Here is a 26,476-nt window from a genome sequence, read left to right as displayed (position 1 = left end):
CTCGGCAGATTTTATATATGACCAATAAAGGGTTTTCTTTGGATGAGGAATCTATTTGTTTTTATTCTCTTCCTACTGGACCTTGGGACCTATTGATGAATGCTGTTATGGGCGTGTGCTTTTCAAAAATGATTAGATTGTAATGTTATTTCTTTTGTTTCTATTAAAAAATTAAAAATCCATTCTTAGATTAAATGGTTCCATAACTTATAAGTTACAAAGGTTATTGAAAACCAAAACACCAAGCTTACAATAAAAACCAAAACCAAGTAATTTATTTGTATGTTGTGATGATTTCAAGATAAAAAATGATTTACCTTGAACTTAATAACAAAAAAAGCTTCATGTCACGATATAAAGGAAAAAGAATGAAATCATTATTCAGAAGAAAATCTATAACTGACTTTAAATTCAAGTTAGTCGTCTATGCATGAAAAAAAAAAAAACTCTTCTTAGAAACTAAAGGAGGCAAAATTGACCGAAATCCAAAAATTCATACAAATTAACTCAAAATCAAACTTAACCCAATTCGAACTCATTAGAAAAAGTCAAGGATTCAGACTCTAAAATAATGAACTCAAAACAAATATAAAGTTAGGACAAGTCTAATCTCAGGTGAACCAAACCCAAATCTTTCGTAAGTAAACCAAACTTAAGATTATCCAAAACTTGTCCAAATTTGCTTGAACTGGAAACAACTTGAATTCGAAATTATTCGAAACTTAAGATTACATATATTCAAAATGACTTGAATCTAAAATAATATGAATGGAAAACATCTTAACTCGAACTCGTAGGATTGCCACCTCTATTAGAGATCCAGGCATATTGCAATTTGGACACTAGAACAAATGACACAATTCTCGTTTTATGCTATATGTCATTTGGATTATAAGCTAGGTAGCTAGTGCTGCAATACGTGGATGGCACCAAAGACCAAACCCTAATTCGATGGAAATTGGAAGAGAGAGAGAGGGATCGATCTCATTCTCACACCGCCCATTAAATAGAGAGAGTAGCTAGAAAGATTGGTGGAGGGCACGTTAGTCAGTTCAGGGGCTTTAAATAAGTATGACAAAAATGGAAACGCCATTGCCAGAAATGGTGTGAATTTGCACCTGCAAAGCTCTTTCATTTAGCTAAAACTAGAACGTCCTCTCTGCCCTTTCGGCAAATTACAATTCCAATGTCTTTTTCCAACTCAGAGAGACTAAGACTCCCACATCCCCATCTCTCTCTCACTCTCTCTTTTATAATTATCTTTAGCTTTAGCTCCCTCTACTCTATATTGACAAAGAAAGAAAGGGGCTATCAGTCGTTTCCAGAGAGCAAGTGTGGAAAAAAAGTCGAAACACTTTGCCTTCTTTGAGATTCGGAATTTTCCGAAAGCTGAAGTGGCCGGAAGTGTGGCCAAAGCTCAGGTCTGTATGTGGGCTTTTTCCCATCTGTTTTCGAAGAAAAATAGAAAGGAAAAACACAACTGGGTCTCGGTTAGATCTTGTTAAATATGTTATGCAACTTGCTTTTTATAACAATATGGATTTACCGAAATGCATGGTTTCTTTTCTTTATTGGTTTTGTTGTATCTTCTTAGATCTGTTGTCAGAGCAAGGGAATCTTCTATACTTCCTTTGCATGAACAAGATCTCTTTTCCATTTCTCTCCCTTCCTTTTTCAGCAAAAATCTTACAAATTCTTGCCTTGCAAAACAACACCTGTGTGTATTCATGTTCCGTCCCTGATGCTTTTTCTTCTTTGCCCTGATGGCCAACTCTTGCCATACCTACACTTCTTTTTGGCTATATTTTATGGTTGGATTTCGGAAATCTTTACAAATACTTTCAAATCTCTTCTACTCCAGTTTCTTTGGAGTTGACACCCTTTTCTCTATAAGTTTTCTTTGATGATCTAAAAGTAACGTTGAGTCTGTGAGGGAACAAAAGCTCAAAGCAAGTTTAGGTCTACCATATATGCACGCAAACCCACACTTGAGAAAGAGAGAGAGAGAGGGGGGCGGGGGAGGGGTTTGTAACTATGAAACAAAACCCAAAAATCTTGGTTCATTTTACCAGCCATAGATATTCTTTACTTTGAAAGTTCGTGGGACGATAGGGTATGGGTCACTTTTTCTCCATGCTCTTCTTCCTTCTAATTGTTGTTTTTTCTCAGTGGTTTTGCAGCCTTTATTACTTGTACATACGGCAGAAACCATTCATTATGCTGGATCTGCATCTGCTCTCACTCATTTTTCTCTTAGCTTAATTTTCAACACCTTGTTTACAGAACTCATACATCTCATCTTTCCAAACCAAGAAAAAAACCTTGTGTATGAGACAAACTCTAAGCTGGCAGGCGTATTGGTTGCAGGGTTTTATAGGAAGTGATCTGTGACAATGGGGAGAGGAAAGATCGAGATCAAGAGGATAGAGAACACCACCAACCGTCAGGTTACCTTTTGCAAGCGCAGGAACGGGCTGCTCAAGAAAGCTTATGAACTGTCAGTCCTTTGCGATGCAGAAGTAGCTCTCATTGTCTTCTCCAGCCGTGGCCGCCTCTACGAGTACTCAAACAACAAGTAATTAATCTCTTCTCTTCTCTTTTCTTTCCCACATCATGCTATATTTGGTCTTGCTCATTTGATTTCTTGCTTGTGGGTTTTCAATGTCATTTACCTTTAATCAAATGGCAATAATGGTTTCAACATTTTCAATACAAAATAATTGAAGGAGACAATGTATTTTATGTGTTATTTTCCTGAGCTGAAAACAGAAGAGAGCACAGAAGGAAGTCAGCCACATCTTAAGTTAAGGGCCTGTGGTTGTTTGCTACCTTGGACAGAGTCAGAAGCTATTTTTCCTAATATGGCTAAGAGATTGTTAGCACTGCAGTATGGCTGACAGTGATAGGACCAATAATTCTATTCATTGGACAAAGGTCAACATAATTTTTAATTAGCAGTCAAGTATTTGATTTATTGATTTATACATAATTTCTTACTTAAAAAGTAAGGTTTGAATTCCTCCTCTCCAATTAAAAAAAACTTAATTTTTAATTATTTTCAGAATTAAAAATAAAATATTCTTCTCATTACAAAAGAAATCATTTTGAAACATTATAAAATTGATATTTTATTAAAATATTAAAAAATTTTATCTTTTAATTTTTGAAGGATTTTTTTAATCTTTTGGCCTTGAAAAGATGTATATTAAAAAAAAGAGAAAGAACTAAATAAGATAAGAAATCTTAAATTGGTCAAACTTCTTTCTTATTTTACATGTCAAAGATTCAATTTGAAAGAAAAGAGTAAGACTTATTCAACATCTTGTTATGCATTTGTAGCATTACTTCATGTTGCTTCAATATATATATGCCAATAAACAATGTTTTCAATTTTGAAAGGTAAAGTTTTATATATTGATTGAAATGAGATTAATCGAATGTCATGTCAAGTCTATAACCATGTTTATCATGCTTTAGACTTAAAGCAGCATTACCAACCTACACTGGTTAACACTGCAAAAACACCAATAAACAATATGTATGTATGATATTAATTATTCCCAATATATAGTTCGGTTTTATGACTTTAGTAGATGGCTTAGTTTCCATATCTCTAGCATGTATGCATGTATGCACATTCATGCTATAAAGGGCTACTTCCAATATAGACGTAATTAAAGCTCCTCCAATGAATGAGTTTGGTCTCATTCGATGGTATATATGCATGTGCTGTGGTAGTTGGTTAGATCAGTGTTTTCAAAACTGGCCTGGACAATGTTGAACCGTTCAGGAATATTGAGGCCATCTCTTCTTGTCTTGTGAGATAGTCAACAGGTTCAATCATTTTCATTGCCTAATCTTATAAATCATGATAATTTAAATACGTCTTTTTCTAATTAAAAGCATGTGTTTTGCTTGGTGGTTTGGCAAATTAACTAAATTAACTGACACTTAGAGGCTGAAAGGTTCAAAGGACGTATAAATAGGGTGATTAGGAAGGCTTGCTGATACATCACGTTAGCATTACAAGAAATGAAGTTATTAATTTACTGCTACCAATCCTAATCAGGTTGTAACGCATTTTAGTTACTGAATTCATGATATTACCAGATACCTAACGTGATATCTAATGGTTAGAACTTGAAACTTCAAGAAAGAGATCTTCGGTTTCGGGAAAGTGAGGTTTATGGAACAAGAAAGGGCTTTCTCCCTTTATTTCATTCAAATCCAATGCCTTCAACATTTCCCAAAACTATTCTAGGATATTACCATAAATCACTTGCTTGAACCCATTATATAATTAATTCATAATTTATTCCAAGTAATGTTGCGTTATAAAGGGCACAGCAGAAGGTAAGTAGAGGTTAGGTGTGGAGTTACTTGAATTCTTCAATTAAATCAGGCAACATATTAAGATCTGTTAATCCCCATTTTAAACCTTTAATTACTCCAACTTTTCAATAGTAAATGAATCATTGTAAGGATGGAAATAGTCAATCGATGGAGAATTTAAATATGAAACCTACACAATGAACATCACCTAATTAAATTTCACCTAGTAAAAAAAAATGAAGAAAAAGTAAGGATAATTACTAAATACCATTCCATAAAAATTCACTATTGGATGTGTTATATGACCAAAAATAAATAGATTAGACCTTTGAAAGGCCAGCATTGTAGATATCTAATGGAAAATTTTTGGACCAACATACGATGCTACCATTGGTGAGAATGGGGCTCCATCATCTGCTAACTTTTCCATTCATATCGAAGCCATTATGAATTCATTGGCATTTTAGAATATAATTCGCTTCGGAGATACACTTTTTAGAATAAAAAAAGAATGTTAAGTTCTTGTTTAATTACTTGTTTAATACCATTTAGAAATAGATAAGAAATTAGTTTTAAGAGTTATTTACATTGAATCAATTTTTTTGTTGTATTAAAATCTATTCTTAACATGAAAATTTGTAAAAAAAAAAAGATTATATAAAGAGTAAATTGTATCAATTATCCATGATTTTGTACTAATATTTTATTTACATATGTTAGTATAAAACTCAATTTTTAGACTTACAATCTTTTAAAAGTATTCAAAATTCATCTATATTGTCAATCACGGATAAAATCAGATGAAATCTAACACTTTAAAATCACGTGGATATCTACGTGTCAAAAACATGTAAGCCTATTTAACTTTTTGTTTCTAGGACACTAGACAAAAACAGGGTTTTTTTTATGAAATTTTTTTTGTCGGAAAAATTCCATCAACAATACTATTCATTATTTACAGATTTATGATGGAATGGTATTAAAATTTTTAGAAAGGCAATTTTCAAAAAGGAAATTTAAAGAGGCTTCCAATGGATTTTAGATGGAATTCCAATGAATATTTTGATAAAATTTTGTCCAATAAAAAAAGATAAATCACAAAAAAAAAGTCAACGAGAAATTTTATGATGAAAATTTTCAATGGAATACATTACTAATTGAGGTATTAATCATTGAATTTTTCATAAAAAAATCTGTTGAAAAAGTACATTACAAAATATTGATTTTTTTTAACAAAAAAGTGTTGAGATTCGGCTTCATGCTCAAACATAAAAATAATCAAGAAATAAAAGTATAACGCAACATAAAAATAAAAATACATTTAATCAAAGAAATAACTAAAAACCCTCAAGATAAATGTTTGTGATTTTCATATAATTTTCATATTAATAATGAACACTCATAGGTTTAAGTATTATGCACCTTGCTCTAGATATCGTAATCAAGAGCAAATTAAATCCAAAAACTCTTGTGATGAAGCAAGTAATCCTAAAAGAGAATAAGACAGTTTGAATCCTGCAGGCAAAATCTTTACTTCTTCACTTTTAAGATTTATCAAATCTTTAACCACCTAAGTATTTGGCCTCTAACAGTAATCCATACAATGACTAAACAAGACCTTCTCAAATGTAGGATTTTACTTGTGCTAGCAAGTTTTGTTTTTAAAACAAAAATACCAAAAGTTCTTATCGAATCTTATTTCTATCAAACAAAGAAAACTATTTTTCTTTTCTTATTTTTATGAAACAGCTAAGAAGTGGCTGAAGGCTTAGAGTTTTAGTTGGCTAACATAATGTATTTATATAGTCAAACTAAATTATAACCCTAGATACAAACATTTGTATTCTTATTCAATTAAGTCATTGTGAACTTAATTAATTTTCTCACTTTATTTTGGTCTATTTTAATTAAGTCCAACCTAATTGATTATCCTTATTTAATCTCAATTATGTCACTTAATGTGTGTGAACCATTAGGTTTCTAACATGTTGGTAATAAATATAAATCATAATTAAATATCAATTTAACAATTGATTTATATTTATAGATCATGAACGGCATTTAGCAATACATCAGGACCATCCAAATGTTAGAGAATCAATTAAAGAATTTGACAAAGCTCTTCAGTGGTAAGCTTCTCAATGTAACACGGTCCTTTCATCAAATATCCTGAATATGTCATAAAGTATAGCTTAGTGTCTACTTATGACATTCCATATTAGTTTTTATAATTTATAATTAACCTTATGAATTTAAGAAACTAACTTTCCTCCAATTCTTCATGCTTTGACCAAAGACTTTATACAAGTTAATCTAGAATTAAGAACAAGTGAGATGCATCCCTTCATATCACTTGTGGTAATGAATCCTCTCTTGACCACTCATCCACCTTCGTATGCTTCCCACCATACTTAAAAACACCCTGTTTAGGCATCTAGTCATCTCCAGATCCATAGGAGTGAAATCAAAGTATATCATTCCTCATACAAGATGACCTAGTGTTTCAAGTCTGAAAACTAGTTGCACGACTATCACATGATAACATATTCTATAGACACTTGACTGAAATATCAAATAGAGTTCTCATAGCGGATCATGTTCAGTGAACTTGTTCTTAACAAGCACCCACATATTATCCTCAAGTATCTCATATACTTCAATCTATAAGATCGATTACTAACTCCCCTAGTAAAGAGGCTTAACATGTACTAGTTTTTAAGAATTATCAATATTTTGTCTTGACAATACAATGACTAAGAACAATTTTAGGAACATGGCTTTGATACATAGTGATCTCATAACTGTAACAACTTTACAATTCTCTTACAAGGCCTCTATGTTCCATAGGATTCATCCAATTAGTACTTAATAAATTTTTATTATTGCACTAACATGAAGGAAAACTTCTATCACATATAGTTATGCGATTATGTATGCATTAAATTACAATATATATTCTTTGACCAACCCAATTGGCTTAAGGACATATACCAAAAACAAGTCCATAAAAAAAACTAGTTCTTCTTTGGTAATGGGATTTTAGTAGTGGATGAATAAATGGATGTATATGAAATACTTTTAAAATATCAAAAATTCAAATTTTGAGTTTTATAAATTACGGATAAAAATGAAATATTACTCAAATATTATAAATGATATATAGTTGCATTTTTACTCTCTATAAAGAAAAAGTTGTGCATGTCTTATGAAAATTACCCAAGAAATAGCAAATATAAAATCTTGAAAAATCAAGCAAATAGAAAAATACAAAAAAAAATTTCCTTAGAAAAGAAAACAGAAGAAATTTTATATTGTTCAATTTCTTACCTATATTCAGAGTGAAATAATTCTTTTACTATTGAAAAATTAAAATACAATAAAATCTCTCAATGGTTCCCAAATCAACTCAAAGATCACTCGTACAATCTCCTTCAATAGCCTTACAAGAACCTTCACTCACACCCACATGAGCTCCACCTAGAGCAAAAGATAAAGTTCCAAGGTGTTTCCTTTCTAAGGCTTTTAAAAACACTATTTAACTTCTAAGGCGTACAGACCTATATTTATAATAAAAAATTCAAAATAAATACGATTAAGACTCAATTTAAAACATACAACTACTCATATTGTACACAAACTAGAATCCTAATTGAATAACATTTTGAATTCTACTCCATCCAAAATTCAAATTAATCTTCACCTTTGACTTGAATTCAAATTCGTTAAACTTTTTTCCACCAATTGCATTCATTCTTTCACAGTCGTCTATACCATGGCAACCTTTCATCACCTCTTCAGTAAATGAAATCTCACTTTAGTAGCTACCATCCCCTATGCATGTTCCCATCCCTTTGATGCTTAACCTTTTAGATAATACAAACCATTATGCAAATTCCCTCTCATTAAAGCCATTTTGCATTGTGTGACTTTTACGACTTCACCACTAGCAAAATATCCATACCCTTTGGAGTCTAATAGGCTCAATGTTATTAGATTCTACACACCTTTGGGATATAGGTCACACCACCCAAAAAACACATAACACCATCAAACATTTTGATCTTTACAACTCCAAGACCTCTGATTTTGACAATTGACTTATCGACCAAAGTCAAATTTCTATTCAGCTCTTCTTGAAGGAAATCAAAAATAATAATCTTTTTGGAAGCATACATGAGTGACACTAGCAGAATCTAAATACCAACTATCACTTGAATTAGCATCCATACCTTTTGAGATTACAAAAACAGTATCACAATCGTCATTGTTTGTAAATGAAAACGCATTCACCTTTGTTCCCATTACTTTCATCTCTTTTTGTAGGACAATCTCTCTGAATATATTCATACCTTTTACGTCAAAAGTGCTAAACATTGTCAAATCTAGACTTTTCACCCTTAGATCCCTTATAATTGATTTGTTCTTCCGAACGTCAGCCACCAATGTCAAGTCAGCTAAATCACTACCCAGTTCCTTACTTTTCTTTTGAGTTTCATAAGACATTAATGTTATTTGTGCTTGCTTAAAGTTATTGTATCCTTCTTAAACATTAGAGATTCCATAACTACCTCATAGGAGTCTAGAAGTGATATGAGAAACAACAACACTTTCCTCTTGCACCATCTTCATGTCAACTTTTTTTAACTTATCAATGATTTGTTGAACTCGTTTATATGCTTCACTAAGTCTCCATTCTCCTTCATCTTCAAGCGATACAACTTTTGCCTAAGCTTCAACTTGATGGAAAGAATTTTCATCAAATAAACTTCTCCAACATTGTCCACAACTTTAGAGTAGATCCCTTATCAAGAACATGGTTAAACATGTTTATCCCTAAAGTAAAGTTGAATAGTGCTACCATGCCTTGCCTCTGACTTTGCCCATTTGGTTGCCCTTTCTCCTTCCTTAGCAAAAGGCATATTAAACCTTACTACACAAGGAGATCTTTCGTGCTTTTTTGTCATTGTGTGAAATTAGTCTTTCCATCAAAGTTCTCAATTAAGAAATTCATAAAACTAATAAATTTCAACATCTTTACTGAAACTTGATCTACCAAACTCAAAGCTTTGACTAGTTTATTATGAAAATTATCAAAGAAACAACAAAGATAAAACCCAAAAGTGTTGGTTGGCTAGTACAGGATCAATTCTATTGTTGACCATGGAGGTATTATATAGTGTACAGGAGTTTTCTTTTCCAATATATGAATTGAATGATGATGGTATGTTACAACGAGTCTATAATTGATTTAGTTGAAGAAAAATGCAACGCAATATATTATCTCCCACGTCAATAACTAGCAAGAAAAATGCCTTTAGTTCAATCCACCTTAACTTTCACGTCACATCATTAGTGAGCAGTGAGGCCTCCACATTATTTTCTTTGTGGGCTTAGTAGTATATCTTATCTCCCACAATATATTCTTATTCTTCAATTTCTTCTTTGATTATTCATTTGATTCCATCCATCCCCATAAGTATTTGTGAGACTGTGGACAAACCTTTATTGGCCGGTACCAAACCGAACTTTTGACATTAAACCATGGCCATTTTCTTTCTTCTTTGCTTTTAGCGAGTCCAAGCCCATGCAATAAATTATTATTTTCTATGAAACTTTTGAATCACTTTTCTTTTCCATTTTTAGCATTTGCACAGCTGATCACCATACTTTCCCCCATACTTCTCTTCCTTCTTCCCCATACTTTCTTCCCTTTAATGGCTTTGAAGATTTTCGATCCTTATCTCTAATGGGAAGCAATCTAGATCCTTCTTAGCCTTGTCTTTAGATTTTCACAATAAAAGGGATTGCAACTGTCCTTCGTCCTTTGCTTAGCCTTTCCTTTAGTTCCCTCTCCTAACATCATAAAGCAACGCTGATTTGTACTTGGTTTTTGACTATAGGGTTTCTTTTCTTTGGAGTTCTTTTTGATTGAAAGAGTAAAAGGTAACAAATTATATCAATGTAGCAACACAAGCTAAAATAAGTAAATAACCTAAAAGTATTATTACATTTCATTATTTTCATGAGCATGTACCCTCCATAAATAGGCATCCATGACCTCTTTCCATACGTTGTCCCTTCCTTTCTTTGTCCATTTCCTTTACCTTTTGTTTTCCAAAGTAATACAAAGAGTTGAATATGGATCGAATTATTCATTTTTTTTACTTTAAAAGATAGGTATACATACACGTACACTCATATCTGCTGAAACATTTATTTCATTGTCATATTTTTATTAAAACATAAGAGCATTTTCATTAAAAAAAAGGTAGTGGTACAGGACAGTATAAAAAGAGATATAAAATCCCCTCCTCTACTTCACTTGTGTATAAAAAGCAACAACAGAACCAATCTGGTTGCAGTGAGATCAATAACAGAACTAGTCCATTACCATATTATTACTTATGTGATTTTGCAAAGTATATAGATTGAGCTATGATGAAGTGTTCTTCTTGCTTCCAGCCAAGCTGTCATTTTGCTCCTTTTAATTTTTGTTTTTCGCTTTGAGCAGTTGTTCTTGTTCCCTCTCTTTTGCACATTCAATCTTTCTATAAATATTATTTTCTTGACTGAGAATATATATATATATATATATATATATATATATATATATATATTGAATCACCAGAACAATTTGATTCAATCTGCATGAATTGTAGTCCTAGTTGACCCAAAAATCAATGTCCAAAATCTCTTATAACTCAATTTGTATATAGTGATCTAAAAATCAAAACAACTTAAACTTGAACTGATCCATCTAATTGCGACACTCTTAACTCAAACAGCGGAGAATATAATGAAAATATGCATTTAAGCTTTACTAGGAAAGAAAAAGCACAATGCGTATATGTTCTATTTGTTTAATTACATGCTTATTTATGCTTATGTTCTCGGATGCAGCATAAGATCAACAATAGAGAGGTACAAGAAGGCATGTTCAGATAGTTCAAACACAAACTCGGTTATTGAAATCAATGCTCAGGTAAATATTTTCATGCATACTTTATTACTAAGAGGAAAGGGAGACGGCAGTATCTCAAAGCCAAGACACAATACTTTGGTGGTAATCCTTTCCCATTGTATAGTGAACATGAGATTTTCAGTCTAAACTTGAATAATTTGATTGATAGCTCCTTCAATGATTACTAGTTTTTGGACATGTGTATCACGGTGCGTGTAATTTTATATTTTTGAATTGTTTATAGTATTTAATTAAAGAAAAATTATAAATTAGTAGTAAAGTTTTTAAACTCTATAAACAGGTTAAAGAATTAACCTGTATCATAATAAGATATATTTTTAGAAGTTAATAAGTTAATTAATTATCAAATTAACATATTACGATCTTTAAAAACTCCATTATTAGTCTGTAGAATAATAATCCTTAATCTAATTGTTAAAATTAGGAAAAACTTAACTGTACTAAATTAGATAATTTTAATTTTATGCAAGTATTTATTTAGTATTCTAACGTAAATTTTTAGGTTAAATTATATAATTACTCCATATACTGTATAAAAAATGTGTATTTAATCCCTATATAATAATTTGTGTAAATTGAGTCCATGTAGCTTTTTAATTTGTTAATTTTAGTCCAAACTTTGACACCATTAAATTTTCACCACTAAGTATGTTGACATAATCTTTTGACCAAATTAAGATGACATTTATTGAAATGATGTGGCATTTTCTTGTTGATTTGATGTTGATTATGTGCTGACTTGGCATTTATTATGTTGACGTGGCATTGATTGGATTAACAATAGTTTATGCAATTATGCTGACATGGCACTTGCTAATGTGGGGAGAAATGCTAACAGCTACAATGGACAAAACCCTACCTCGCAAGTCAACAATTAATCTTGCCACCTTAGCAATTCTCACCATGTCAGCAAGTGCCATGTCAGCATAAATTATTGTCAGTCCAATCAATGTCATGACAACATAATAAATGTCAAGTCAGAACAAAATCAACGCCACGTCAACAAGAAAATGCCACATTATCTCAATCAATGTCATTTTAGCTTGATCAAAAAACCATGTCAGTATACTTAACAATGAAAAGTTAACCATGTTAGGATTTAGACTAAAATTAACAAATAGAAAAAGTATAAAAACTTAATTTACACAAAATATTATACAAAGATTAACTTTACATTTTTTATAGAACGCAAAAATTAATTGCATAATTTGAGCAAATTTTTAGCTATAGTGTGAATTATTAGGAGACTGAATAAAACTAACTTTTGATCAAATTTTGAATAATGCTAAACACACTGACTTAACTTTGATCTAAAAGTAACCAATTAGGTATCTCCATCTAATTCTCTATTATTGAATGATGATTTAGCTCGGTTAGGATTATTTATTTTGAGATGGTTTAAATTAAATAAACTAATAGAATTATTAAATTAAAGAATAAATTGTTAGTCCCTTATAAAAACTAAATTATTAATCTTAAATTTTGATAAAAATATTTAAGTAAGTCACTTTTAACTTTTTCAGAAATTGACATTTTTATATAGAGAAAAGAGAATAAAGTATAATGTGGAGTGATTCTTTGTATTTTGTCAGGGTATAGTGGTCATATTGGGTGCAAAATATGCATACATTTCAAGTTCCATGGCCTTAAATGTGTTGTTAATAACAACAATATGTAGCATAGTTATGCTTCTAATTAATTAAGTTCTTACTTCAAAGAGTAGAGTAGCTCTACAGGGGACATGTGTTTTTTCTTTTAGTCAAACAGTCATTTTTATTAATAGGTAAAGCTTATACAGTAGCACACTTGAAACACAATGAACTGAAAAAGAAAACACCTAATATAAAAAACAACTCCATTGCACATAAAGCCACAAAAAACATGTAAACAACATTCCTAAAATGATCACCTAAAGACACCAACAGTCTGCAGCTTGAATCCAAACAATAATATACACTCATCCTGAGCATGTATATATCAATGTCTGTTCTTGTTGCACATATCCAATCACCAACATGCAGTGAACATGTTTGAGTCGGTCTATTTCCATTTTTACAAGTGCGTTCGCGAAGTGATTAACTTCTCTATAAATCCAGCTTGTATCTATAAATCTATGAGGGGCATGAGGATCTTTTCTGACCATATGTTTTTTATTAACTATGTATGTATATGAATAATAGACCTCATATTATTGCATGAATATGCATGACAAGAATCACCATTTCTACAAATTTGTTCCATGAAAGAATCTTACTTTTTCTTGCTATTTTGAATCATCAACTAAATGTAGTATTATCAACAAGAATCAGCCAAGTTGAGACAGCAGATTCAAATGCTTCAGAATTCTAACAGGTAATATCCTTGACTAATAATAATAATAATCATATGAACAAAGATGAAAAAGGAGATAGATTTATTTTCCTTTACGCATGGATCGCATGTATATTTAATCAACTTTCTTATATAAATTGAAAGGGACAGATTCAATCATAACGAAAGCAAGTTTGGTGATTGAAGGAAAGGAATCGTTTATGTTGATTCAATGTTGCTTATACTTTTCTATCCTTGTCAATCTGAAGGCACCTAATGGGAGATTCCTTGAGTTCCTTAACTGTGAAGGAGTTAAAGCAGCTAGAGAATAGGCTTGAACGGGGCATTACTAGGATCAGGTCAAAGAAGGTAAAATATCACAACAAAAATTTAAGGAAATACCACAGTTTCAATGCATCAAACCAATCAATCATTGCTGTGAAACCTATGTAGTGTTTATCATGATATGCACTTAATTATCAATATTATTCACATAAACCTATAATTATACCTGTAGTAGAGATTCAGCATCTAATAGAACTCATGTGTCGGATTCAAAATGGTATACATGGGTTGCATTCAGCTAGAATTATGATCAATAGATCATGTGTAGATACATCAAAACTTGTTCATGACCTGCTTCTATGACTAACTCTCATATTTAGTGTCTATGCTGTGTTTTTTTTTTTTTATTATCTTATTTAAGTTACTCTTCTTCTCTGTTTCTTTTTGCTTCAACAGCACGAAATGCTGCTAGCTGAAATAGAGTATTTGCAGAAAAGGGTGAATCCCAAATTTCTTATGACTTTCCTAACTTCGTTTATTCCTATTCTAAATTCTATGACATTGGTTATAACTCACTCTGTATCCTTTGCTACCTTGTTAGGAAATCGAGTTGGAAAATGAAAGCGTTTGTCTCCGAACCAAGGTAATTTTACACCATGCTATATCCCAACACATACATTTTCTTTAAAGATATGTTTTTCACTGAAGATTAGATCAATGTCTACTTAAATCTAACAAACTGAAAGCTCATCACTCGACAAAAACAGCATATATACTCTCTCTAAAAACTGTTTAGCAGAGTTTGGTCTTCTGTTAATTTCCCATGCACGCCATAATTCCTGGATTCAATACAACACAGCTGCCTTATATTTCCTTCCCAGGTGTCTTACACGTGAAACACCCTGCATCTACACTTATACAAGAATTGCTTTGCATGGATACCATGAATGTGCATAATAATGCTTTGTTTTACAACCCCTTAGGATTGAATTACCAACCTGGGCCCATAGGCTCCAACCCAATGTGGGCTGGATTTTGACTTAAATATAAATATGTAGGTTAGAGATGGGCCTAGCTCAAAAAGATTATTATATTAATAAAATATGTGTATCATTTAATTTTAATTGCAGAATAAAATTATTAAAATATATTAATAATTTTTATCATTTGAATAATAAAATATTATGCAAACAGGTGAATCTGGGACTTGGACTTGGCTTGTAAATATGTGGCCCAAGATTTGACTCATAAACACCTCTAATTGTATTATATATATATATATTATGACAGCATGAAGCTTTTGCACTCAACCACAGTCCACAGCCCAAGCTTGTTGATGTAGATATATAGATAATTACTAACACAATGATTTACAATTCCCAAATTACATAAATAACTAGTGAAAGGAATTAGAATGTTTATTTTGCAGAATGAGATAGATGGAGAATGGAATAGTTATTCTATAAGAATAAAATAAGTCAAACATATAATAGAACAATTATTATATTGTTTGATTTATATTATTTTAATTTTTTATTAACAAAAATCATTTAAAATAATAAAAAAAAAAGTTATAAAGTGACAAATTTGTCATTTATTTAATTTAATAAACTTTTTAGAGTTTTTGAAACTCATTCTTTATACAATATGTTATTATTAAATTATTTGTTATTAAAATATTAAGGTATAGCATTAAAATATTAACATGATTTTTGTTTTAATTTTTTCTTTTTTTAATTTCTTTTTTTTTCATAATTTTATCAAAATTATATTAATAAATTAATAAATTTTTATTAAAATGTTTAAATATTATTAATTTAAAGTATTAATAAATTAATAATATATCATTAAAATATGACTATTATTTTTCTATTAATTTCTTTGCTCTCTATTTTAATTTTTCTATTAAAAGGGAAGGGAAATGAATTGTATCCTCAATGTAACAGTTTATACTACAATTTAAGAGGTGACAGCATACACTGAATATTTGGAGGAATGGAGGCAATATGACAACACAGTACTAGCATTGGTGGAGCCAAGATGGTGACTGCCGTTGCCTCTCAATATTTTTTATTATTATATAAATAAAAATTGATATATATATATATATAGATTCATGATCTTATATGATTACCCTTTAGTCACCCTTCATGTAAAATTTTAAATCCATCACTGAGTACTGTTATAACATAGTGAAATCTAACTGTGTTGTTGATCAGAGATAGAATCCATATATATATATTTATGCATTTATTTGAAATGTTAGATTGCAGAAATTGAGAGGCTACAGCAAGCTAACATGGTAACTGGACCAGAGCTAAATGCGATCCAAGCATTAGCTTCTCGCAATTTCTTCAGCCCAAATGTGATTGAGGGAGGAACTGCCTACTCTCATCCGGACAAGAAGATCCTCCATCTTGGGTAATATATTTATTTATTTATTTATTTATTTCTCTCTTGTACTGCAAATAAAGAGATGGGACTCATAATTCATGATTGTTTTTGTCACATGCATTTGCAGGTAGAGATCAGTTGGACAACAAATCTGGCAAAATGGTGTTTTGATATAATAATAAATAAGCATTTGAACCGTATGTAAAAGGATCATGAAGTTCTTGTGATGTAGCTCTTTACTTGTTATGTGCTTGATTTGGAGTAGCACTCTTGACTTCTAAAATATATGACGCATATGGAGTGTGGAGTATGGACATGTTTAGTTTGCTTTTATTAACTAATGCCATGGACCAGATACCATCAATTATGTTAAAAAGTAATTTCATTCTGAAGATTTTATAGCAGCATTTGAGTATTTCACCTAATAGTTGTATTTAAATTTTTTTTTTAAAAAAAATTATAATATAAAAGTAGAAAAGATAATAAAGTTTTGCATATAAATATAAATATATATATATATTTTGGAGAAAGAATAAATTATTCATTTAGTCACTTAACTTCTTAAAAGTTTCTGTTTTAATCACCCAAGGTTGAGAATTTCAAATTTGATTATGAATATTCATAAACACTAACTTTTTATTTACTTAATTATTAAAAATCAGTAATCTCAATCGACTTTAAGTATGTGACTCATGAATTGATATAAAAATATCACGTAAATAACCATTTACTTTTTAAGGATTGAATGATTAAAACATTAACTATTATAAATTTTGGTGACAAACATCTGTCAATTATTTTCTCGTTGATTTCTTCCCTTCCCTCTTTGGCATGTAAGAAACATATATGATCCATAGTGCTCAACACTTTAATATTTACACAGGTATAACTTAGGTAGGTTAAACAAGACAAGCTTAAGTTGCACAAGTGTGAACACTAACACTCCAGGATTTACCTAAATATAGCACTTTTAAAGAATTGAAAATATTTGCAATCACATAACCCGCTCCAACAGCTTGAGAGAAAAGGAGGGACTGTTGAGTCAATGGCTGATTCAAAGAATGGCACATCGACTTTCAGCTTGCTTGCGGAGCTCTTCAGTCTCCCTCTGTGCTCTTTCCAGATTCTCTCTCAGCTTGCGAATCTCATCGTTTGATTTCATTTGAGCTGCCTGTGCCTGCTCTTCCGCCTTCAGCCGCGCTGCCTGTTCCTCTGCTAGTTGCTGCTCAAGCCTTGTGGTCGTCTCCTTCAGCTTTGATTCAACCTGTACAACACCATGTTCATTAAGCAGAAAAAACACTTCGGAATGTTCGCTATGATGACTGAATTGGCACCAAAATTTTCTTGATAAACCAAAATATAATTAGTGAAAACTAAATAACCAGTCACATCCACGGACGTGAATTGTTAAAAGGAAACAGTTTAGACATTCCCTGCCAGTGAGATACTGCATTTAACCCGGGTAAAATGAAATTAACAAGGACAGTCTTCATTAGCAGCACATCAGACCAATGCTTAGATAAAACAAGTAAGCAATGATTCTCACACGACAATGCCCAGCCATAAGTAAACTTAAAAGTAGGTGAAGAAACAAAGGAACTTGTGAAGAGATTTTACAAATATTGGTACAGATGGAAGGCTATGAATAAAAAGTAGAGTAAAAACTACATTTGATGGTAATCTAAACTATGTTAATCCCAATTTTCCTTTTTTTGTTTAAGTACCCACATCCAACACATATCCAGCAGACATTACTTAAGAGTCCAACAGTCCAAATAAATAAAAACCTAAGAAAAAAGTTGAACTTGCCTATGTCAGACACATACTCGTACATGATCTCACCCTCAAGTCCCGAGCAACAAGGTCTAAATGAAAGAATAAAAACATGAATAGACTGAAAATTAGTCAAAGCAAAAGAGTACATCAACAGGTCAATGCCTCTACTCCTCAAGTAGAATTAGACAAGGCCAAAATGCAACACATTGGGAACAGTCAACACAGGAATAGACTGACTCAAGAGAGTCCTTGCTAAGAACAATTATGAGGGATATTTGAATGGGCATATCAGAAAAAATAATGCAGGGTTCGAAAGGGTACGGTTATGGAGATAGAAATGAGGAAGGAGACCCAAATTGGAAGTTTGCAAAGGCATGCCGTACTAGTGTTAGCTAACAATTCTTTCAAAAGGATCCAGATTTAATAACATCAATAAATTTGGATATACTACTTGTCAAATAGATTTCTTCCTCACTAGAAAATCATATAAAACTCTTGAAAATATGGTAAGGTTACATGTGATGTACTACTGCAGAGATGGTGGATAATATGTGATGGTCCTTCCAATGAGTAATCATTTTGACATTTAGGATTTGCTTATCCACAAGTAGGGGAGAATAAATTGAAAGCTGGTGCAAGTTGGATGAAATGAAAAACTGCAGAAAATTGATACATAACATGATGATAAGATACCAGCCAAGCTGAAAAGGAAAGTTCGTAAGTTATACAGGCATTAATACTAGGATATCAGCCAAATTGAAATGATTTCTCTTTTCTAATTCTATAAGTCACCATACTTCACGGCACAGATTAAGAAGCAGTTAGAACAAGGACACAGAGGTGATAGCTGTATTTAATATTTTTTCTAAAAATTTTTTATAGCATTGATAAACTATAGTTTTAATGTTAAAAAGTACAAAAAATATATTAAATATTAGTATGGAACATAGAAAAAAGTAAGAATTGTAGGTGTTCAAAAAGAAAAATGAACATATCTATGGAACAAATTAAAAAGAAAAGACAAACATTCAATTTGAAACAAAGAGAGTAATTTTTAAAAAGATGCAATGCAATTAGATGAGCTGAGATGGGAGATGATGTCAGCATTAGAAAAGCATCATTTTCTCTTCCAAAATAAATCAAAGTAAATGCAATGCACCATAGGCATTTTCAAGACAACAAACCAATAGAAACAACTTGAGATGAATAGCTAACAGGTATGTACCATTACTGCCCTCCTTTTGACTTTAAGGAAAACAAAATAGCTAAAATGCAAATAGAAGAAAGATACACAAGAAATGACACCTGAATGTAGTGGGAACAGCCTGATAGAGCACATTGGCAGCAGCCTGCAAAGGTGTTTAGAAGGCATACTGAGGCTGGTTCTAAGGCCGAAGCCTTAATTTAGCACTTGTCCTAAGATGAGAAGCTTATTGGTAGCTTTGAGTAGGCATTATTAGTTGCTTTTGAGTCATAGATTTAGGTATCTCTAAGCTAATATTGCATGTTTTTGTTTCATTTTCAATTTCTGGAATTTTAAGTGTTGAAGGTCAGTTATGTAATCTTTTGAGAAGCTGGAGATTGAAGATTCATTATTCTAGAGTCATAGTTTGGGTTTTCCTTCTATATTGGGTTTTTATTCATCTTTAGTTAACAGCAATGGGCTTCCCCTTATTTTAAGGAATCATATACACTAGAAAGATCTATAAGATTGAGATGTAAACACAAATACACATCACCAATAAGAAAGAAATTCAAATTACCATCAGTGTAATTCGCCTAAGCTGCTCTTCATATGATCTTTCAATCTGCTCCTTCAAATCAGATATTTCTCGCTTAGAGTAGCCTTCTAGAGAAGCAACCTCTTGTTGCTGATCACGAAGTTTAGTTGCCCCCTTCTGTCCAATAAATACAGTCTCTCACATCACTTCTTTATACTAAAATCACCGCAAACTGAAAAGAATATAAAGACACTGACCTTCAGTTCAGCAAACAACTCATCAGAATATGGTTGCCCACCATTCTGTGCTATGACCATGTTCACAAGTGACAGAAGATCCTGAACTTGTTTTGCTCTCTTGGTTTCATCCTTGGTCTTGTTGTCAAAAAGTACAAGCCGGTTTCCACAAAGAACTAAAATATCCTGGTCAATTTGAACAGAAAAGTAAGTATCTGTAGCCATTGCACATCAATTGTGATTAAGTTCCAATATGCTCACTGACAAAGTACTTAAAACTTCAATATAAGACCAGAATTATCTGAATCAGTATCTAAATTGATAAAAGCAAGATATGCTTTTCTGAGAGCCTAGCATTCTATGCTACACAAGCATACCCCCATTCTCCCACCAATTTCATAGCATTGAAAACATACTGCTTATAAGAAGAATAAGACGTAGAAGGAAGAGTCTGCCTATTCCGCTCCAACCAAATACATTAAACAAAAACTTATAGGACCACTACACCAAATATTAAGCTTTTTTCATCAACCACTTTACCATTTTAATAAGATACACCTAATGAATAAATTTTGGCAATAAAATAATCTAGATGCAATGAAAAGAAAATACCATAAAACCCAAAAGAATATTCAACATGATATAAGAAGATCAACTGATTCCCAATTATTTCCTTTATGCTTAAGACAGAAAATGCCCTTGTCATGAGCATGTCATCTATAAGAACCTCTGTCAGCTATGCAGACAATGGCAACCTTTTGAAAGAACCTAAGCAATAAAATCTTCTTAAACCAAACACTTGTGTCTCTATCAGCCCTCGAACAAAGATAAAAAGAACAGATCATAAAGTTGCCATCCAACTCAAGCTCTAGTAACTTTGATCTCTAACCCAAACTGGCATACATAACATAAATAATCCTCCAACCATATCCAGCTCACATTCATAAAAAGCCCAAAAATGTTAGTACCACCTAAATTTCACACCAAAGCCAACCAAATAATGAACTTTTACATTTCGTCAAATCAATAAGTTAAAAAGCTAACTATGACATTGATCAGACAGACAAGCTAATAAGCTCATGTGTCCAGAAATGGAGAGACACAGAGAAAATGTATTAAAACTCAATAAAATCAAAATTTTGAACTTTAAATCTAAGCAAAGCACTATACCCTCATAATTAGAAAATGTCAAACATGATATTAAACCTGTTAGGACCCCAATTTTTCCCATCACTTCATCAGGATTGTATTCTTCAAACCTCAACAAATAAGTGAACTGAACACAATAAAGTCTGCCATAATTGAAAAAATAAAGTTATATTCTAGTTTAGGAAACAACCTTTAATGGCTGAGGACACTCACGGCCCAAATAATCTTCCAACGTTTCCTCATTATCTTCAAGCTCATCCCCACCAGTAAACACTACAATCATGTAGTCAACAATTCTGCTTCCAAACAAAGTCTGCAAACTACGCAAAGCTGCTTCTTCTTCCTTTGAAAAGCGGGTCCTAACTGAGAAAACCACAAGAACTGCATGGATCCCATCCTTGGCAAGATCAATACATTTGACAATTTCTTTACCAAGGAATTCAGATCCAGCTGAAATATCAAACAACCCTGCAATGACATGTTAAATTAGTCCTTTACACATTGATAACCTCAGAAAGAATAGTCTTTCAATGACCAAGTCATTGATACTACTATCAAATAATATGATTGGAAAAACAATACAAGTAAGACACCATACCAGGAGTATCAATGACGTTAACAATTTGCCCATCTTTGATCGTTGTTGTCCGCAATTCACAAGTACTAGTAACCCCAGATGAGCTAGCCCTTGATTTGAAGGACTTTCGTCCAAGAATGCTATTGCCAGTTGCACTTTTCCCATTGCCCGTACGTCCAACTAAAACCACAGTCCTGACTCCATTGGAAGGTGAGGTAAACTCCCAATCATCATCTATCGCACTTCCACCCATCTTACAAGATTACCTGCTGCATGGGAAAACACTTCTACCCTTGAGACCACTAATCCCACCATTAATTGAATTACAATAATGCATCTCATCAGTTAATAACGCAATGTTCCTTATTTTTTTCAATACCACACACTTTACAATAATACCTGAACCAAACGTGGAAAGCTACTCAACTCCAACCAATTAAACCAACAAATAGAAAAGATAAAACATATTCAAAAGTCAAGAAAATGAATTGATAGAGGTCTAGAGACCATTGAACTAACTTAAAAGCCCCACTCATATTCAAGCACGTAATTTCATCTTTATCGTCGATAATTACAGTCTACCAAATTAAACAATTCTCTCAAATTCTAAATATTTACAATAAATTTAAACTCCACAAAAAAAAAAACTGGGGCTCATGCATCAAAGACTGAACTCCACTGCAGCCATGAAGATGCAATTATATGAATAAATTAATAAAATTTAAATCAGCGAAGGATCCAGTTCGAAAAAAAATTTTAAAAAAAAACCTCAAAAAATGGGAAATTTTCAGGTAGTTTTTGTGACCGAGTTTATTCCGGCAGAAAATCAGGCGACATTAACAGGAAGAAAGAACAAAATCTCAATATAAGCTGAAATAATCGCTTACCGGAGATGGAAGAAAGCGAGAATACGAAGAGATAAGACTTCAATCGAGAAGAAAGTATATTATATATATATATATATATAGGTAGGAGAAAGAGAGGAGGAAACTTCTGCTTAGGGATAACCGGGACTGTTTGTTGACTACATACGTACTAGCTTTACATTAAGGTTACTTTCGGTAGAACGTGATTGTTGAGTATATAATTATAAAAAAATAATTATTAAAAATAAATTTTTATAATATTTAATATAATAAAGAAAAGTGATAATTACAAAAAATATAATTATTTAGAGTATTATATTGTAGTGTTTGGTTTGTAACCATTTTATTGAGAATATAATGTAAATTGACAAAATTATTCTTATATATAAAAAATATATATAAATTTAATAAATTTTTAATTTTTAATATAAAATTGGACTTTTGGACTTTAAATAATTAAAATAATAAAAAAAATATTAAAAAAGTAACATAATATTTTTATGTTAATTATTTAAATATTAAAATATATAAAATTACTAAATATTTATTTTTATCTTAAACTTATAAAAATTAAAAACGAAAAACATTATCCAAAAAACTTCTATCTATAGATAAAAAATTCTATCGAATAGATTATACTATCCATCGATAGATAGATACCTGTTACTAAAAGTTTGAATATAATCTATCGATATATGTTCTCATCTATCGATATATGTTCTGATCTATCGATAGATGTATTATTTTAAACGTTCTTGATATTTTTTTCTCTCAAACAGTAGCACTCAAACACATTTTGCTTTCAAATCCTCTTAATTCTTTAGTAAATTTCCTCCATTTTAAACTGTTTAAATTTTCTTTCTTAATTTTCGATATAAAAAGCATAAATTTTTCTCAAAACACTTATAAATTCTTAAAAATTTAAATTAGGGTTTCATAAAATCTAAAATCTCAATCTCTCCAGTTTTTAGATTTGGTGATGAAATTTGACCCAAATGTCTTGGTGACGGGCTACCTTTCCTAAGGGCAGTGAAAAAAATGAGAACAAGGCAAGGTAAGAAAAAGGAGAAAAAGCCAAAAGGCAAGAAAAAAGAAAGTGGTGAAAAAGGTAGGAAGGCAAAAAAAGGTCAAGAGGTTAAGTTGGGGAACAAAAATTTTTTTACTTTTCATTTGCTAAAGGAAAGTAACTTTCCCTCCAAGAGAAAAGAGAATGACATTTCATGCTCTTATTGCAATGACATTGCTGAGAGATTACTTTCCCATCCCCAAAACATCAACCAAATGCAGCAATGTGATTCCTTGCATTTTAATTGTAAGGAATGTTCCTCATTTCCCATCTACCAAACATCCCCTAGATGTCCTTTATGCAATTCGCCCAATCAAATATTGCAATAAAAAGTTATTATATAATTTAATTAATAGAATGAATTTAATAAATATAATTTTTAAAATAATATTTAAATTATTTAAGTTTAAAAACAATTAGGCTAATAAGGAAACGAAAGGTAATTGTATCAATCACAGGTGTATACATCTCAGCATAATCAATCTCGAGTCTTTAAGAGAAGCCTTAGGTTACAAGTTGGGCTTTCTATCTCATGACCTCATTTTTCTAATTTCGTTTTTGGACAAAAGCCCACTTATATCCAACAAGCTTTATATTGTCAAGGTTCGAGCTACAAATCTGAAAACCTTTCATTTAACTAGGGAAGCCAATTCAGCATGGATTGCTTCCTCCCACTTGGGCCAATCTTGCTTTTGACGACATTCGATAATAAATCACGATTCATAATCTCATGAGCAATTGAGAGTGCAAAAATGTTATCGAGGATTATCTCATTCTAATCCCTAATCTCATTATAATATTTAATAGAGATTTTAGTATTCTTGGGGTCGGTGATCTTTTCATTGGTTCGTGCCTATTCAAGGGCAATAGGCTCTTTTGGAGCAAGCTCAATACCAGGCTCTTTTTGGAGCAAATCCCTGATTCCTCCCCCTTTGTTTTCGAGGGGCAATGTCTTTTGATTTTATCGACCTTTCAAGCTTTAAGCGTGGGCCATTTTGATCCATTTCAGCTTAGGAACAACAATTGGAGCATTCATAATTGGAATATAAGACTTCGTGACTATAGCAGTATCATTAAATGCGTCAGGAAGTCTATTGACAATAGCTTGTAAATAAATTATAAGTTGCACCTCGTTTTCACATTCAAGAATTCTTTGGTCTGAATGGGATAGATTTTTCTCATTCTAGGAGAAATTCTTAATTGGTTTCAGGTTCTTAGTTATGGAAGCCTTAGGTATCTTAATTGATGGAAACATTATCTCATCAAAATAACAATCCGTTAATCTAGTGGCAAGAAAATCACACGTTATTAGTTCCAACAACCTTATAGTGGATGGTGAATCAAACTCAACATAAATGTCCAAATGGCATTGGGGACCCATTTTAGTCTTTTTTGGTAATGTTACAAGCACCTGTACAATACAACCAAATGTGCTTAAATGTGAAATGTCTGGTTCATAGCCTAAAACCAACTGCATGGGAGATTGCAAAAGGTTAGTAGTGGGGCATAATCTAATTAGTGTCACATCATGCAAAGCAACATGACCTCACGCTGAAGAGTCAAGCTTTGTCCTCAATAAAAGAGTATGAGCGATAATTTGGATGTGTTTTAATTAGGGATTCTGCCAATCCGTTCTAAATATAAATATGTGGACCCGAGTACTCAACCTTGATTCCCAGTGAAACACAATACGTATAAAAGCTTTTTGATGTAAATTCACCAACATTGTTCATCCTTATGCTATTGATTAAATAATTAGGGAAGTGTATCCAAAGCTTTATAATCTGTGCAAGTATAAGTGCAAAGGCAACGTTGCTCGTAGATAATTGGCAAACATAGGATTATTTGCAAGATGCGTCCCCTAATACAATAAAATATCATAATGGCCGATTTGTCGGTTGTGTTGGTCCACAAATATCACCTTGAATTTTTTACAAAAATAAAGAGGATTCAAGATCAACTTTTGTCATAGAAGATTTAGTAATGAGCTTCCTTGTGAATAAGTTTCACAAGTATAATCCTTGGACAATAAAACATTTTTATCTTTTAAAGGGCGTCTTTTAGTATTTTGGATTATCCTATGCATCATCGTAACACCTGGGTGACCTAGGCAATTATGCCAAAATCTAAATTCATCGGTATTTACCAGTTTCTAACACATGGTAACGTAGGATTCAATAGCTCTAATAGTGACACAATACAATCCTATAGTTAAAGTTTTCAGCTTCTCATGGATGGTTTTTTGGCCATCTTCTAAAAGGTAATACAAATACATTTATTATTTTGCTCATATATTATCTCAAGATGATACCTATTACAACATACATATTTGAAGGTAAGTAGATTCCTCTTCAATCTACTATTTAACAATGCATCATTGATATGCAAGGTGGTGCCATTTGGTAGAACAACTGTGGCATTCTCGAAACCATCAATAATCTCAATGGGACCTAATATTGCATGGACATTTACCTTATGCAATGTCACACTCAAGAAAACATGCTTACCATTAAAGTATAGTATGTGTAGTTGCACTATTAAGCAAACAGACATCTTCCTGTTTCTTAGTGATTCCCATTTGCACTTGTATTGACAACTTCAAGTGTCAAGTATCATAGAAATTTGCAAATTAGTCATGGGATTGAAAATTTCAAATAATAAATATGGAATCAATTTCATAATAATTTTGTTAAATGACCATATTGTTCTTCCTTTGGAACAATCAACCAACGGTAATACATTTAGAAAAAAAAATGAGAAAAAAAATTAAAATCCTTAAATC

General features: G+C 31.7%; 2 protein-coding genes across 4 annotated transcripts; one reads left to right on the top strand and one right to left on the bottom strand.

Moving 5' to 3' along the window:
• Nucleotides 1–1,240: 1,240 nt before the first annotated feature.
• Nucleotides 1,241–16,679, top strand: STK (K-box region and MADS-box transcription factor family protein). 2 transcript variants are annotated; one of them, XM_018125323.2, is made up of 9 exons: nt 1,241–1,421; nt 2,368–2,575; nt 11,233–11,314; nt 13,605–13,666; nt 13,894–13,993; nt 14,366–14,407; nt 14,511–14,552; nt 16,176–16,330; nt 16,431–16,679. In XM_018125323.2, exons 2-9 carry the CDS (start codon nt 2,394–2,396, stop codon nt 16,432–16,434), a joined length of 669 nt encoding a protein of 222 aa, XP_017980812.1. In that variant the 5' UTR covers nt 1,241–1,421; nt 2,368–2,393; the 3' UTR covers nt 16,435–16,679. The 2 variants fall into 2 exon arrangements, with proteins under 2 accessions (XP_017980812.1, XP_007020164.1); XM_007020102.3 differs by lacking the exon at nt 16,431–16,679 and having other exon boundaries at nt 16,176–16,334.
• Nucleotides 16,680–17,049: 370 nt separating this feature from the next.
• Nucleotides 17,050–22,808, bottom strand: LOC18593064 (immune-associated nucleotide-binding protein 9-like). 2 transcript variants are annotated; one of them, XM_007020100.3, is made up of 6 exons: nt 22,650–22,808; nt 21,784–22,031; nt 21,376–21,653; nt 20,058–20,222; nt 19,843–19,977; nt 17,050–17,567 (listed from the first exon to the last, which is right to left on the bottom strand). In XM_007020100.3, the coding sequence occupies exons 2-6, from the start codon at nt 22,013–22,015 to the stop codon at nt 17,358–17,360; spliced, it is 1,020 nt and encodes a 339-aa protein (XP_007020162.3). In that variant the 5' UTR covers nt 22,016–22,031; nt 22,650–22,808; the 3' UTR covers nt 17,050–17,357. The 2 variants fall into 2 exon arrangements, with proteins under 2 accessions (XP_007020162.3, XP_017981432.2); XM_018125943.2 differs by having other exon boundaries at nt 21,784–22,028; nt 22,650–22,800.
• Between the last annotated feature and the right edge of the window lie 3,668 nt (nt 22,809–26,476).

The sequence above is a fragment of the Theobroma cacao genome, chromosome 8 (assembly GCF_053813885.1).
Source record: "Theobroma cacao isolate CCN51 chromosome 8, ASM5381388v1, whole genome shotgun sequence".
Classification (NCBI taxonomy): domain Eukaryota; kingdom Viridiplantae; phylum Streptophyta; class Magnoliopsida; order Malvales; family Malvaceae; genus Theobroma; species Theobroma cacao.
This window is presented reverse-complemented; position numbering and strand designations above follow the sequence as displayed.